The sequence below is a fragment of the Amblyomma americanum genome, chromosome 3 (assembly GCF_052857255.1).
Source record: "Amblyomma americanum isolate KBUSLIRL-KWMA chromosome 3, ASM5285725v1, whole genome shotgun sequence".
In the NCBI taxonomy this organism is placed as follows: Eukaryota; Metazoa; Arthropoda; class Arachnida; order Ixodida; family Ixodidae; genus Amblyomma; species Amblyomma americanum.
In genome coordinates this window covers 120,507,966-120,525,067 of record NC_135499.1, presented here as the reverse complement: position 1 = coordinate 120,525,067, position 17,102 = coordinate 120,507,966, and the positions used below count along the sequence as shown (strand labels likewise).

At 45.2% G+C, this 17,102-nt stretch overlaps 1 protein-coding gene across 1 annotated transcript in view; it reads left to right on the top strand.

Moving 5' to 3' along the window:
- The window catches only part of LOC144124059 (uncharacterized), a 91,434-nt gene that overhangs the window by 22,385 nt on the left and 51,947 nt on the right, over positions 1–17,102 (top strand). The window contains exons 6-11 of the mRNA XM_077656730.1: positions 70–267; positions 2,703–2,900; positions 4,927–5,136; positions 9,333–9,545; positions 13,432–13,644; positions 15,086–15,265. Coding sequence (XP_077512856.1) covers positions 70–267; positions 2,703–2,900; positions 4,927–5,136; positions 9,333–9,545; positions 13,432–13,644; positions 15,086–15,265 — 1,212 coding nt within the window. The remainder of the gene's footprint in view (positions 1–69; positions 268–2,702; positions 2,901–4,926; positions 5,137–9,332; positions 9,546–13,431; positions 13,645–15,085; positions 15,266–17,102) is intronic.

Sequence of the window (17,102 nt, the reverse complement as noted above, 5' to 3'; positions counted from 1 at the left end):
GGTTAGTCTCGAAAAACCCACCATCCATGAGAATTTAGCTCTCATGTTTCCTAATATCCTCTGCGGCAGGGCTCCCTGGATAGGGTGTCTGCTTTTATATTAGTCACCATTGCTGACAACGAGACAGTCACCGAAGTCATCGGCTCTCACAACAAGAGTGGAGACGGCTCTGCTGCCACTTACGTTGCCGCAATCACGGGTGTCGATTTGCTCAACCTTACGGAGGTGATCTCAGAAGGACCGGCACCCACTGGAACCAAGATGACGGTGAGTATGAGCGAGGTGGGGCGCTTTGCATGGCGATGCTTGCACTCAGTTGGGCTTTTTCTTTTTTCCGAGCTTTAAAAATAGTGATTAGCAGCAGTGAGCTGATTCCGCAGTTATTCGGCCTCCTGAGTGGCTATCCCATTCAGACAAATGGTAATGGTGGCTTAGTGACTTCTGCATCCACCGTGTATTGCTCGAGGTACGAGTTTCGAATCCTAGCGCCGCCGTCTTTTAAATAGGTTCACACTTGAAAATTGGAACGCCTGAAAAGATGCGTCCTTGATGACACCTAGCGGTGACCGAACCACATTAACCATGGCGTTATTTGCCGGGTTGCCTTCGTGCAATTAAAATCGTCCCGTCCACACGGGTCAACAGTGACTTACAAAAGACTTAAGTATGCAAAGAACAAAGGAAGATTTGAAAAGTTCTACTATATAACTTGGGCAATTTTAAGTATTACGGAAAGAGAACAAACTTATAGGGTAGATCACCGCAGACCGAGACCATGAGGTAGGTAGACCCTCGGGCAAAAAAAATTACGTTAGAGCACATGTATAGACAACCAGATTATGAGCATCAACTTAAACATTTTATACAAAGGAAGGTCATATCCGTTGTGTCATTCCAGCACTCCGCTTTGAGGCTGAAACCTAGAGGCTAACAAAATAGGCTTGGAACTAATTTTTAGGGCAATGCAGAGACTGGTAGAAGTGCAAATGCTAGGCCGGGACACGTACAAAAAAGTGATGCCTGGCGGGTAGTTAGGGTAATTCCGTGAATTCTATTTCGAGGAGTGGTATCATTGCAGCCGCGGGCCGCATGCAGAAAGTCAGGTGGGAAGAAGTTGCTAAGAGAATTTCTGGAGTAGGATGAACGCTGCTGCCTGAGGACAGGTCTGGTTGAAGACTGTTCGGAGAAGCGTTTGTTCACTGTAGTCGACGCAATCGGGGTAAAGGGGATGACAAGGGCATTTATATTCAGCTTTTGTTCTAATGAATTTTATGAGCGTCGGAGCATTATAACTGAAGCAAATCCGTACCACTGTCAGCGCAACGCCCATGCACACTTCAACGTACCTATCACTGCGATTACTGCGATGGTCAGCCTAGCGCCGTGCAAGTGATACTTTTTTTTTGTAGCTCTTGCAATTTGAAGTGTATAGCCCACACCCAGCGCATAGTCATCAGGAGTCAAAGCTGCTGCTTAATAAAAAATTATTTCATTAAAAGGTCTACACCTGGACCATAGTCCGTGGTTCCAACGCTCAGGAACATGTTAAATGCACTAGTCCCAAAAAGGCCGCAGTGGGGAGAACGCTCTTCTTTTCCGTGGAATCGTGTGTAGTTTTCTACCCGCAAACGGTTCACTATATTTCTCCTTGCGGGGTGAAACTCTGAGCTGGACATAAATAAGTCAGGCGCTTACGGCAAGTTTCGTGAAATGCTTTCATGGTGAGGATGAGCCAGGGGAAAAGCACTCTTCTAAATTAAGATGCCAGTTTGTGCCAGGAAGCTCGCATGACACCAGTCAAGTACGCCATGCCGCTGCAAGCAAGGTGAAAGTATGACCGCGTAAAAATAGACATCTTGAAAGCAGCGACAAGACGAGTTCGTCTTTAACTACGAAGTTTCTGTGGAAGCTGTATGGCTTTCTTTTATAGCCGTATGGCTGCGCTTGGGTGCATCCAGTGATAATTGCTCTCTTGCTACAAATCTACTCCACCTTTGGGGATTCCCCTGAAGATTTGACCAACATTGTTCCCACTTCAAGTTATTGATCAATTCGCTATCGCCCTACCATAAGCTTGCCATCCCGGCTAGCTCACTTGGTAGAGCGACTGCTCCGCTGAAGTGGTGGCCCTGGGTTCAAACCCCGGACCAGTACGAATTTTTCTTTAACTGAGAAGTTTCTGTGGAACCCTTATTACTTTAATCTGTAACCGCATGGCTGTGCTTGGCTTGATGCTAACGAGTAATTAATCGCTTATTACAAATTTTGTCCCCCTTGAGGGATATCCCTAAACATTGGGCCAAAAGTGAGAGTTATGTTGTACGAAACATGTTGTTAGGGGCATCTTTAAAGTCAAAATTACTCTAAAGTTCGCACGTATGGATAGTCCACAAATCAGAAAAACGTTTTATTTCAACGTAAACTATCCACGATTCGTACACCAGAAATTACAGAACTAGGAAATTACTTGGCTTGAAAAGCGGATGTTAGCGTTTCTTTCTGGCGATATTGCTCAATCACAGATCTTTCGGGCAAGTGTTGTTTGCCATGTCTTAAGCAAAATGGCAAAGTCCGTCACTGAACACTCGTACATACCTTGCTATGTGAGCCCTAGTGAATGCAACAGGCTACACTACTTCGCGAAAAACCCTTGATCTCTAGAGGATTGGAGTCTCTTTGTTTCCTTACATCCCTTGTGACAGAGCTCCCTGGATAGGGTGTCAACTGCTATACTGGTCACCACTGCTGACAGCGAGACAGTCACCGACGTCATCGGCTCCGGTAACGTGACCGGAGCTAACAACAGAGTCACTGACGCTGCCGCAATAACGGGTGTCGATTTGCTCAACCTTACGGAGGCGATCTCAGAAGGACCGGCACCCAATACAACCGCGATAACGGTGAGTATGAGCGAGGTGGGGCGCTTTGCATGGCGATGCTAGCACTCAGTTGGGCTTTTTCTTTTTGCCGAGCTCTGATAATACTGAGTAGCAGCAGTGAGCTGATTATGCAGTTATTCGGCCTCCTTATTGGTTATCCTATGCATGAAAATGGTAGTTGTGGCTTAGTCACTTCTGCACCGCCCGTGTATGGTCGAGGTAGGGGGTTGGAATCCTAGTGCCACCGGCTTTTCTATAGCCTGACGCTTGCTTTGGTACGGTACTCGGCTTCCCAGCATTAGAACGCTTGAATCGATGGGTCTTTGATGAAACCTAGCGCTGACCGATCGAACCACATTAGCCATGGCGTTCTGTAGCCAGGTTGCCTTTGGGCTATTAAAATTGTCCCGTACAGCGGGTCAGCAGTGATTTACAAAAGACTTAAATATGCAAAGAACAAAGCAAGCCTTGAAAATTTATACAACATAACTTGGCAAATTGTAAGCATTACGGACAGAGAACACACATATAGGGTAGATCACCGCAGACCAGGACCATGAGGAAGGCACACCATCCGGCAACAAAATCATGTTAAAGCACATGTATTAGACAGAGTCAGGTTGTATACATGAACTTATATATATCCACTGTCAGCACCACGCCCTGTGTGCACTGCAATGTACCTGTCACTGCGATCGTCAGCCTAGCGCGGTGCAAGTGATCCTTTTTTTTACCTCTCGCAATTTGCAGTGTGTAGTCCACCACCAGTGCATAGTCAGCAGGGCTCAAAGCTAAGTAATAAATAATTATTTCAGTAAAAAGTCCACACCTGGTTCATAGTCCGTACTTCCAACATTTAGGAACATGTTAATTGCACTAATCCCAAAAAGATCTCAGCGCGGAGAAAGCTTTCCTCTTCAGCGGCATTGTGACTAGTTTTCTACACGCAAATGGTTCGCTACCTTTCGGCCTTTGGGGAGAAACTCTGAGCTGGACATAAATAATTCGGGCGCTTACGGTAAGCTTCGTGCAGAGTTTTCATGTTGAGGACGAACACGGCAAAACGAACTTTTCGAAGATAAGGTGGCAACAAATGCCAGTAACCCAGAGTTAAATCAGTCAGGTACGTCATTCATCCGTAAGCAGAGTGAAAGTGTGACCGCGTTAAGAAAGCCATCGTAAAAGCCGCGACCGAACGAGTTTGACTTTAACTACGAAGTTTCTGTGGAAGCTCAATGGCTTTCCTTTGCAGCCGTACGGTTGCGCTTTGGCGCATGTCAGTGATTAATTGCTATCTTGCTAGAAATTTACTCCAACTTCGGAGATTCTCCTAAGCATCGGACCAACACCATTTCTACTTCGAGTAATTGAACAATTCGCTATCACCCTGGCTAACATTAATATGGCTAACATATTAAAGTTAGCCATCCCGGTTAGCTAAGTTGATAGAGGGACTGTTCGGTGAAGCGGTGGTCCCGGGTTCGAACCCCGGACGAGGACGAATTTTTCTGTAACAGCGAAGTTTCTGTGGAACTCCTATTGCTTTCCTTTGTAGCCGTATGGCTGTGCTTGGGTTGATGTCAACGAGTAATTAATCGCTTATTACAAATATAGCCCCTATTGTGGGATTTCCCTAAACATTGAGCCAAGAACGACAGTTATGTTCGACGAAACATGTTGTGGGAGGCATATTTGAAGACAAAATACTGTATAGGTCGCACCTGTATATTGTCCGCAAATTATAATAATGTAACTCTTGAATGTGAACTGTCCACGCTTCGTACACCAGAAATTACAGTACCACAAGATTACTTGGCTTGAAAAACGGATGGTAGTGTCTCTTTCTGGCGATATTTCTCAATCACTGATATTTCGTGCGAGTCTTGCTGGCCATATCTTAAGAAAATTGGCCAAGTCCGACATTGACTTCTCGCACACAGCTTGCTAGACGTGCCCTAGTGAATGCAACAGGCTACTCTACTTCTTCGCGTAAAACCTACTATCCCTGAGAATTGGCTCTTATGCTTCCTTATATCCCTTGCGGCAGGGCTCCCTGGATAGAGTGTCAGCTGCTATACTAGTCACCACTGCTGACAGCGAGACAGTCACCGACGTCATCGTCTCTGGCAACGTGAGCGGAGCTAACAGAGTCACTGACGCTGCCACAATCACGGGTGTCGATTTGCTCAACTTCACGAAGGTGATCCCAGCAGGACCGGCACCAAATGGAACAAAGACTCCAGAAAACACGACCGAGGTAGGTTGGTCTGGGTGCTGATCGCTGCGCCCTGTTCACATCTTTTGCCTAACTATGTAAATGTGTCTTAAGTACGGATTTTAAGAGTGTTAGCTCTTTTTCATCATGTTTTTCGATTTCTTGGGGTCTGCTACCACCTGCCTTATTTCCTAAGTCCTAGGAATTCAAGATGGTGGCCTCCGTAGTAAATCGATATAGCAACCTGACTGCTGATTGATTGGTGACTTCTTGAGTATGCCGAATTGGTGGTTGATTGGTGAGGTAACTGCTTTTGTTTCGTCATAGTTAACTAGTCATTTGACTATGTTAAATCTTATAGCTCAGTAATTAATGAGGCCTTCATAAAACGCATTACATATCTGGAATCTTCTAGATAAATAGAACACGTTCAACACCAATATTAGCTTGTGAAATTAATATTTAGTTATGCTTAGGCTTAAATTTAATTGTTTATAATTAACAGAGGCCGTCATTATCTGTCTAATGGCATATTCGTAACGGCCTTGATGAGTAGAACATGTTAGACACCAGTATCGCCTGATTAGGTTAGTATTTAGTTATAGTTAGGCTTAACATGATGGCCGTGGCGTCAGCACTCGGCCACAATTTATACCTCATGGCGACGGGGCACCTACCGCCTTGAGGTAAGAAAAAATGGCCCTCCAAAGTGTCGAAAACCTTTTTCGGGCCAAACTGGCCAAATATAGCTGACCTCAAGGCGATAGGCGCCCGCTCCCCGTGAGGTATGGAAAAGTAGCCTAATCACGTGGTTATAAATCGCATGGACGATAGATTGCGCTACCAAAGAGCTAACGCTCGTTAGTTCAACGTCTGCCAGGTGGGGGCGGCATTTTTTTGTAGCTATTTTAAAATCCAATAGTTGCAACTGTACTGGGGTTGGGATGACGCTAAGCTTATAGTGCGTAGACATCATGTATGGACGATATGAAAGTTGGTTGATGAATTACAAAACTTCTTGAGGCCCTCCTGAAAGGCACGGATCCTGCATTCCATTGTTTGCCTTGCCCTGTGCTGACTTGTACGCCCGAGGCAATAGCTTCTAAAATATATCAAAAAGATACTGAATGTCTAAAATTCAATTTCAGCTTGCGCCTTCGTTGAGTACGATGATGTTGAAACGGCAAGTAGATAGAGGTCAGCGAATAGTAGAAATTTTGAACAGGTATAAATACTAGAGGTTTATTAATCACATAATGCTGAACTTAAAAGCTTACTACAGGGGTTATTTGAGTTCTTAGAAGAGACGAGAACATTCGAAACTTCAAGCAAACAGCGCTTAGGACGAATACTGGAAAGAACTAAACACATACAACACTCTGATTGTCATGCGACAGCACATAATCATGTTTTGTCGTTGTTATCCCGTGACTATGCCTAGATTACGCCGCACTTCGCAAACTCGAGTGATAGATTACGACAGTGTTGAGGCATCCTTGGTCTACTCCGGTGTAAGTCACCAAGTTAAGTAACTTGTTTGCTGCTTATTAGCATCTGGCCTTAAGCAGTCGAAGTCCGCATCACTACGCAATAAGAAGAAAAATTAATGAGATAAGGCTGTCTATGTAGAAGAGCGCCCTCACTACTCGTGCGGAGGCCAAGACTGACGCTTCAGTGTAAACTTGGTACCATCGGAGCGCTCGGCAAATGAGAATGCGGCGATATAAATACGGTGCTTTTCGAAACGTGTATGGGGCTTGGTTGCCGTGGTGCGCGTAAAGGATGTACAGATTAGTTTTGTCACTGTATGTATGCTATTTTATGCTGTCTGGCAGAGAATCGATGCTTGAAGTGGAAAACGGCAGCGTCGCTGCACCTTGCACTCGACGCCGCCCGACGCCAGTTGGGTGGGGCCAATTAGGAGCCAGTTAGGTGGAAGGCTGAAAGAACCGAGTAACGCGATTTTTTCGTGTGCCTTCGGGTGAAAACTTTGCAACTGACACTATTTGCTCCTACTCGGTTACTTTTGTAGTCGAGTGCCTTCTGGGAAGACTTCATAAGTCCAGCAGGTGTATACTTGGAATGATATATTTTATGCTGCATAAAATACGAACGCACTGGACTGTTGTGACTGGCCCTTGCTCTGCTTGCCAGTTAGATAATAAACGCACTCGTTTGAACACCCTGTATTTGTAACCTTTCCTAGATAAGGCGAGGAAGATGACGAGACGTGAAAGCAGTAAATCACTTTCCTGGGGTAAACCTACATGTTTTGTGCGGGTTCTGAACAGGGCATTTTCATTTGCTTATTTTGCCAGGATGAACGCTTTAAACCGCCTAAATCCTGCTGCTTCGTTTCCATAAACAATTCTTGGTTCTGTGCTGAGCGAAACCAAGCACTACTGAGTCCAATAAAGCAGTGTTAGGTCACTCTGTCTGCAAATAGAGACGCGACATAAATCAAATTATTTCATCTAGAAGGAAATTTTTGCTGTGCATGCTAGGTATGCTCGTGACAATACCCTAGCAACTTAAAAATGTCTGAAGCTCCCAATGGATAATCATTCGTGACTGAAAGTTACAATAAGTTCAGGAAATTCCACGCACTTGTTCGTGCATAATAAGCTGTTTTTACAAAGTAACTATGACGTAGGTGCGCTTAATGCTTGTTGCAGCGAGAAGATAACCCAGTTTACAGAAGAAGTAAATAGCATTGTGTAATCCTGAGATGCGCCCTTGAGGTTAGAAAAATGTCCTGATATTGGCCGCAGTGTCACCTGGGCTAATTTCAAAATTTTTCTTCGTCAAAGACAGCAGCTGAGTGTGCCTTAGGCCATCGGTCATATAGGACCGATGTTTGAAACCTGCAGCCAAAAAGTCGACAGCTCTCCTGACCAAGCTGCACAATCTAGTGTGCTTCTTAACACTGTTTCTTTTATTTCGTTTTTTATTTATTTTTTCATTTTCTACCGCGAGAAGGCGTCGTGAAAAATGAAACTTTGAGCGGACGCAGTCATTCAGTGGCCGATCATTGCGTCAGTTTCGCCTCGTGCTTGTGAAAGGCGAAAGGCTACGCTGAGCAATTTTGTCGGTTCTTATGCCAAGTTTTTTTAAGAGAAGTAGTGGTGAGCTATACAATCACGTGAAATGGCCGGAATTCGGTTCCGATTGCGAGACTTCGTCTCAGAAGCCCGTGATATCAGCGCGTGCTCACATGTGCTTCGATTTGCCTACCACGTTGTATCTTATGCAGTGCGCTTGATTTGTAAATTGTGAGAGTGGTTGTATTTGGTGATTTAGGGTCTTTGCAACATTGCAGGATATTTTACCAATTAAGGCAGCTGATATTTAGGAGGAAGTTAAGAGATGCCATGCCCCCTTTCCACTCATAGAACCTGTTCACTACCAACAGAAAATATAACAAAAAAAAATTGGCACTGCAAGCTCTGCTATAAAAAAAAAACAAGAACCGAACTCATTTCAAATGTAATGTGCTGCACATCACACATCTACATTCACTTCATGCCCTCACGCGACAGCTTTCTATAGTGGCACAGCAATCATACTAACTTGAAAGCCCACGGAAAGTGCCGTGTGTTATGTACGCGGTTGAAAATCACAAGAATGGTACCTAAGAACATGTACAATGCTTCAGCAGCTTATTTTTTGTTTTTTTAGTTACCAGCATATTTAATCTTTAAATTTTTGAAAATTTTAGCACGCACAACTGTGGTTGCTTTTTTCGTTCGGAAGTTGCATTCAATAAGCTACAGTTTGATGCTTTACATTGCGCAGTGCATTTAGCACTTCTTGAAGAAAAAGTTATTAGTTTAAAACACTCAAAATCGGTCATTTTTTAGTGTAAGGAAACATTTAGTTGCAGGTGAGCTTAGGCAGCGAGTTAGAGTAATATCTCGCAGTAATGTGTCATTGTGGCTATGAGCCTGCAACGTTAGTGGAGAGACTGAGAAGTCCTGTTATTTGGGAACACTGGTTGCACTCAGCTTCATGTCACCAGCAAGCTGAAAATATTTCTCTTCGACTTTCTCTTGCGCGTTGTTACGCTAACGGTGCTAGTAGTCACTAGTACCTGGCTGAGTGTGCCAGAGACGTGAGCGTATAGCATGCCAGATGCCAAACTAAAGCGAACCAAGGCAAAACTTCACGTGAGACCGACCACTGTTGAAAATTATGATTCCTAACGTTTCCTTTCATATCTTGCTGTTAATGGCGAGCAGAGCTCCCTGGAAACGGTATCAGCTGCTATACTGGTCACCACTGCTGAGAACGAGACGTTCACCGCCGTTATCGACTCGGGAAAAGCCACCGAAGGAGTCTCCACTGTGACTGACATGTTTCTAGTTACGGCTGCCGATTTCGTCAACTTTACGGAAGTGATTCCAGCAGATAGAGAGCCGAACAGAACTGATATGACATCAGTTACGAGCGAGGTGGGTTGGTTGCTTTGCATGAACACATTTTAAAGCGAAAGCTTTACTACGCCAGCCAGCGAGCCATTTCGGCTCCTTCCCCCGTATGCTGTAGGCCGTATGCGGTGGCGGACGAACGACCTTGAGCCGCCGTTGCCTAGCAACGCCGTAGCCGCGATTCAACAGATGGCACCGCCGTCAAAGCCGCTACCGTCGCCGCTCGCTCCTCCAAATGTGCTCCGCTGGGGTAGAGGAAGAGGAGGTGTCGCCTCGCGGGGGGTATATATACAGGGTGACTAGACTAACGTTAGCCGAGGGTTAAAAATAAGATATTTTAGGTAGGCCAGGGAAACCACTTACATACACCCTGGAACTGGCTTGCGCATCAAAGGCAATTTTTTCGTTTTTCAAATTAATTAGCAATTAAGATAATTTTTCTAAATGCGTAAATATTTACTTTAGACTGCAAATATGAATAGCAAGGTTGGAGAGCACCTTCAGAAATAATAATAACTAGTTTTTGGGGAAAGGAAATGGCGCAGTATCTGTCTCATATATCGTTTGACACCTGAAGCGCGCCGTAAGGAAAAAGATAAAGGAGGGAGTGAAACAAGAAAGGAATAGGTGCCGTAGTGGAGAGCTCCGGATTAATTTAGACCACCTGGTGATCTTTAACGTGCACTGATATCACCCATTCCATTTATTTGCGATAAAGAAAGCCTGACGTGTATCTTCTTTCCGAGCTCCAAAGAAAAGCCCGCGAAATACAAAAAACTTCCCGTGAATAGCGCATTCGCGCGTCACGATATTGCTGCTCTCAATCCTGGCTTGAGTGAACAAATTAGCTGCTGGCATGGCGCGACGACCCCATTGTTTTGGCAGGCCGAAATGTCGACGGTGGTTCCACAGTCACGCTTGCAGACTGGCTCGCGCGGGCGCCGCAACCACCGTCGAGATATCGGCCTGCCAAAACAATGGGGTAGTCGCGCCTTGCCAACAGCTCATTTCGTTCAATCGAGCCAGAATATAGAGCAGCACAATCGTGGCACGCGAATGCGTTGGTCACGTGAAGTTTTTTTTTGTATTTCGCGGGCTTTGTTTGGAGCTAGGAAAAAAGATACACGTGAGGCTCTCTATCTCAGATAAATAGAATGAGGGTCTCTAAAGGTGCTCTCCAACTTTGCTATTCACATTTGCTGTCTGAAGTCAATATTTAGGCATTTAGAAAAATTTTCTTAATTGCTAATTAATTAATTGCAAAACAAAAAATTACCAATGATTTGCAAGCCGGTTGGTAGGTGTACGCAAGTGGTTTCCCTGGCCTACCCCAAATATCTTACTTTTTAACCCTTGGCTGAAGTTAGCCTGGACACCCTGTATATGCGCTTCGCCTCAGTGTATTGTAGTCGTTATGGAGAGCGCGAAAGAGACGAAACAACGAAAGAACGAAGCGAGGAAGAGACAACGCGCTCAAGAGACGCCAGAAGAACGCGCCGCACGACTTGAGAAGCGCAGTAGCGAAGATGCGGCTAGAAGAAGTCGTGCCACGTTCCGGAGTGACTCTTCAAATGCGGAAGATACCGGTTTGAGTTCTCGAGAGCGTCGGAATTAGACGCTGCGTAGACGGCGTGCCGAGGGAACGAAGCTTTCGCAATTCAACTAGGGTTAACCATCCCATACAAAAATGTCCTATGGCCGGCTATAGAATTTTGGCCCAAATAGCTATAGACTTTTCCTATTTCTGTCTATAGCTGTCTATACAGGCTGATATAGTTTTCTATATAGAGCTTAAGACAATTGTATGGTTCCAATGCTATAGCTTTAGTGACATAGATTTTTCAATAGCTGGCAATAAGCACCTCTATAGGTGCTTATAGACGTTCGTAAAAGGCCATATACGGACATAGCTTTTTTCATAGACGCCCATAGGACTTTTTTGTATGGGATAGCTAAGACATAGCCAATTAATGCATATCAGTCTGATTTGTATTCACGGAGCGCGAGTAGAATTAATTCCAATCTGTTTAGGGGTATTCCCCAAGGTACACTAAATCTGCGATAAGAAAATACTGATCCGGAGTTCCCGGGTTCGAACCCGACCGCGGCGGCTGCGTTTCGATGGAGGCGAAACGATAAGGCGCCCGTGCGCTGTGCGATGTCACTGCATATTAAAGATCCCCAGGTGGTCAAAATTATTCCGGAGCCCTCCACTACGGCACCTCTTTCTCCCTTTCTTCTTTCACTCCCTCCTTTATTCTTTCCCTTACGGCGAGGTTCAGGTGTCCAAAGATATATGAGACAGATACTGCGCCATTTCCTTTCCCCAAAAACCAATTATTATTATTATTATTATTATTATTATTATTATTATTATTATTATTATTATTATTATTATTATTATTATTATTATTATTATTATTATTATTATTATTATTATTATTATTATTAAGCTGTGTAACATTCCTTTGTAGCCGTATGGCTGCGCTTCGCCGGGTTCAAATGAGCATTTGCTCCCTTATTGGTTGCAGTAATTGTGGCATTATCTGGGAGTGTAGCAGGCAGCTTGACGGAGATGAAATAGGGCGAGCGTTAAGTATTATGCGTGTTGTAACCGCCAGTATTCCTTTCCATGCGCTTACTCCTAAATCAGCCGAGCATTTGGATATAGCTCTGCACGCTAAGATGACAACTGTCAAATTGTCGAGCGCCGTGAGGGAAGTCTGGGTGAAATATGTGTGCCGTTGTTTTTCGTTATCAAATGAAAGAATGCGAAATTTATGAAGATAGCACGTGCGCAATGTTGAGCCTTGTGGTGGTGACGAAAGACTTTTATTGCCCCATAAAGATTACGTGCAGGGAGGTATGATTGGACCGACTCTTTAGGGGCCGGCCCTCACAAACACTAGGTGGGGTCCCTAGTACGGGACCACAGTTGCGTCGGCCGCTGCCCGGGCGCGCTCAACCAGGGTCTTTTGGGCCTGTAGGTCAGAGCAGCCGGGCAGGGACGTCTGCCACTCCTCCTGGAGCCACTATTCCGCATTGATGACAGGACTCTCAATAATTATTTGAAGTAAGGCTGGACCCGTACCTCATTAAATTATTATTACTCGATTCAATTTCTACGTCCCCTCCACTGTTTCAACCGCTCCCGGTGACAACCGGGGTGTTGAGGTAGCATAGCAAATTACGACGGAAGGAAAGGAGTAAGAATAAGAGCATTATTATATTACCCGGGCAGTCATTTACGTTTTGTGTGCTCGTCTGGATGGAGCCCCGTTTGGTCTTCGTCTTCTCGGAGCCAGGCAGTCACTGCGCAATGAACAGTGTCCTTTCATTCCATCCTCTTCGACTTGAGCGACAGGAAAGTAAAAGGCTCCGATTCCTTCAGTTTGGAAATAATAGCTGATTAAGATGCGTTTTCTGCGCTTCCTCAGTAATTGTGTGTACTTGCTTACTTGTTTTTTTCTGCATCCTCGAACTTCGCAGCGTTAAGTAGGAAGATGCTAAGAGAGGCAGCAAAATCCAGGATTTAGCAGTAACCAGCTGACTTCCGGCTAGTTCCGCGTAGCATTATTATGTTAAGTGCTACACAATGTTACAATTACCAAACACAGGCTTCAGTTAAAAGCCCGTTAGTAGCAATTGTGAAATTCTTGCCGTTTCGTTCCAGTGAGGCTTTCTCGTCGATGAGAGCAACTTTAGGTTCAAAAAGAGACATGAAATCGTTTTCGTCTGGTAACATTAACAAATCATTGATTTCTACTCATGATAAAAGCAACATTTATTGTAGAAAATGCTCTTACCTGCCATTTGCGCCGCCAGTTTTCTCATTTCTCACCAATCATCGTGCTTTAAGAATCACGGTTTCTTCTGTTCACATTATTTTCATATCGATATCGTCGAGCAGAGCTCCATGGAGATGGTATCAGCTGTTATATTGGTCACCATTGCTGAAAACAAGACATTCACCGCCATTATCGACTCGAAGAACGCTACGGAGAAAGTTTCTGCTGACACGTACATCGCCCTGGTAACAGCCGCCGATTTGGTCAACTTTACAGAAGTTATCTCGGCAAAATCAGAATCCAATGCAACTCAAGTGGCTACATCTACGACCCAGGTGGGTCTCTTTTATTACTGTTCTCTAAATTCATTTTTTTTCTTTATCGGAAGGCGAGTAGCCGTAGTAAATTGCGACCAACGAGTTGACAGCCCACTTATTTTAACTCTTTAGTCGTGTTACTATCTGGCCGCAGCGACATCAGACCACCAGAAGCCTCCTACAGCAGCAAGCGTGATAACATCTATAGTCTAGATTGTGTTGAGGTCAAATGTAAAAGCCTTGGAACATGCGTCATGTTGGCTAACTGCGCATTCATTGTAAGCCCTTCAGTTTCTCTCATATTGTCGAAAATTGTGTACAAAGGTCGAACCGGCAGGCATGCCGAATGTGTTCGCGCCGGCACCGCCAGCCAGCACTGCACCAGCACTGCACCAGCAATGCTTCGACAATTCAGCGAACAGTTTCGGTTCCGAGACAGTATCAGCGCCTATAAAGCTTGTATGGCGTACGAAACTTCTCCTCACGCTACGTTAGTCGCCGGAGTTGGCGCTGGTCCACCAATACTGAGGAAGTGCGGCGCACCCGTGTGCAAGTAACATCATGGGCGTCTGTCTGCCACAGCCAGCGTGACGTATTCACCTACGACCAATCTGACTGGGAGGAGCGGCCAATAGCCGAGGACCTAATGAATTCAAAGCGAAATGCAACGTTAGTAAATATGGCGTCAGGTTCACTAGTGTGTGAATGCTCTCATAAAAGGGGCACTGAGTGGAATTTAAGTGGACCTCTGTAGATAGGGCACCACGTTCTAATCATAGAAAGACCGCGCTGACAGAAAACAGAGCTTTTAGACGCTAGAAAAGAACAGGAAACGGAATACTGGTGCCGCCATCACCGGCTGATATCGCAACTAAACCGCGTGCGTCGACACCGATTTCCTTCGCGGATCCCGGAGGCTGAGCTGTACGGTTATTCATTTCAAAACGGTGGCAACCAGTCCTCCTCGATATAGACGTCACAGGTTTGAGTCGAGTGGCGGGAAAATTTCTAAATTCAATTTTCTCAGCCATGAATGCGTCTTCTGCTGCCGGAGAAACGTTAGCATCACCAGAGCAAAGCTAGTAACAGCCAACGATTGACGGCGCAGAGTCAGGAGACACGAAACTAGGCTGCGTGTCGTCTTTCGTTGGTTTGACTGTCTTCGTGCTATGAACCAACCAGCTCTGATACAGGTTCTTCTGTAGCACAACCAGAAAGGGCCGGAGAATCAATTTTAGTCGGAATAATTCTTAAATGTTGTCCTCAATGAGCGTTTAAAAGGCCAGGGTAGAAATAAATTTCTTACAAGTTTTCTCTCCCTGCAAATCCGACAACATTTCTCGAAGCAAAATTTCACAGTTTATTCGCCGTTTCCTTTTTTGATTCTCGCTCCTGGACATTTTTGGGCTGCTACATCACGTTTTCTTCGTCGCTTGCCATCATTTCCACCCTAACGCAGGACGTCACTGATGTCTTGACATCAGCATCTACACTCGTCACAAATGTCTCCAGCAGCCCGGCCACCAACTCTACGGGTACTTCGAACGCAACCGAGGCTGTACCCATGATCAGTGTTTCCCAAGTCATTGAGGCGTTCGACTTGATCAACTTTACCGACACAGTAGGGACATCGAAAAAAGTACGTTATGCTTTCGCTGCCCCCGTTTCTTTTTTTTTCGGTACATCTTGTATTACTGCAAAAGAAAGTCATGAATGTTTTTGTCAGTGCGCAAATCACTCGGTGTTTCGCTCACGCATCTTAAAGTTCAAAGAGGTGTTATTAAAATGCTAGGTTGTAGGGAGTACACAGCAATTAACGCAAAAGAGAAATGAATACCGGTAGTAAAACTCTGTACGTTTGCCGAAAAATATATAGCTGCCGCGCAAAAGGTGATCACATTTCGATGCTTGAAGCTCAATCGCAATTTGTGATGGTTCATTATTTCACCCCGTCAGGTGGTGCCGTGAAATCAGGAAAGCACGATCGAGAATGGAAAAAATTGCCAGGTGTTACGGATGTTCTTCATTACGCGCTAACCTCAGCCAAAGCTATCGCCGTGTTGCCTACGTTTTCCCTAATGACCTAAACTCTGTACGTGCTGAGTTTTCGGGAACCTAAGGTACATTCATCGCAACGGGTGCCCGGTCACGTACCTGGCGCTGGTCCCATTATGAAACGCGACCTTTCATGTGACTGTCACGTGATTGGATGTTGAATGTCTAGGCTGTGAATCATGAAACCGCCCAAGACAGCTCTATACACCAGCTTTCCGTTTAAATGTGCTTAGTCTGATGGTACATGTTTCACATATTTCACGCTGGAGCAGTTAAGTTGGCTAGCCAAGGCAAACTAAATGCAGGTCGCTGGGCAAGTGTGCTGTACTGTTAGTGCTCCAGAGTCATCTGCAGGGCATCAAGTTTCACTACACCGCGTAGAAGGTTTTAGAGCGCTGCAAGGGCTCGGGCCGGCTCGAAAGCCCGTTCCCAGACCGGGCCGGAAAATCTACTATTTCGCCTGGCCTGGCTCGGGCCTTTACGGGCCTGGGCCGGGCCCAGCCCGTACTCCGGCCTGTACATAGAGAATGTGTAAGGCTTGTGATTCGTCATTACGGGGTGAAGTACACCTGGGGCATTATAGGTGAAACAGGGCCGTGGTGTTGGTTTAGAAAAAATTGCTCAATACTATAGTTACATTTTCTTCACGCATAAAATTTTACAAAGAATACTGTTTTTTTCTCTTGGCTTTCTGCGTGGAAAGTCTCGAAAATGAAAGAATCCCAGCGTCAAAATCTTTCCAGCAGTTTGTTATAGATTTTTTACAGTGGAAGCTTCAATAGCTTTCATCTAGCCATATAGCCGTTCTTCTACTGTGGAATATACAGTGTCATGCCGAAGACCTTAATTACATTGTGAATGAATTTTGGTTACCTGAGCTGAATTATAGCTGTTTAATTTCATTTCTTTAATTCAATTAAATTTTATTGCCACCTGTCAACCTGCTGCCCACCTGCCAAGCAGGGCACTGGCAAAATTGAGAGAGGGAAGTCCCCCTTTGGACCTTCGAGGGGAGAGGAAGAAGAGGGACGAAATAGAAAGAGTGGCGCAAAAGGAAGGTGCTGCCACGGGAAGAAGCCAGAGTGTGGCCACCACGGAAGGAGGAGGTTATGAAGAGGACGCAGTAATGCACAACCTGGGGGTGTTACCACGGTAGAATGCAGGGTTCTAGGGTTCAAAGATAAACCAAAGCTTTAACAACTTTCGCTCATTCATGCATTCAGCCGGTAATCCTAGACTACAATTCTTTTTGTTGTTGACGCAGAATGAAAAAAAGCTCATTTGTAGACAGAGTTTAATCAGCTTCACTGGCAGTGCTATATTCAAGTAACTTCGGACGTGCTCGCCTGGCCGCGCTGAACGCCATGCTCGTGCTTTGGGTCTCGAGCTCGAGCCTGGCTTGATCCTAAGAATGCGGCCCA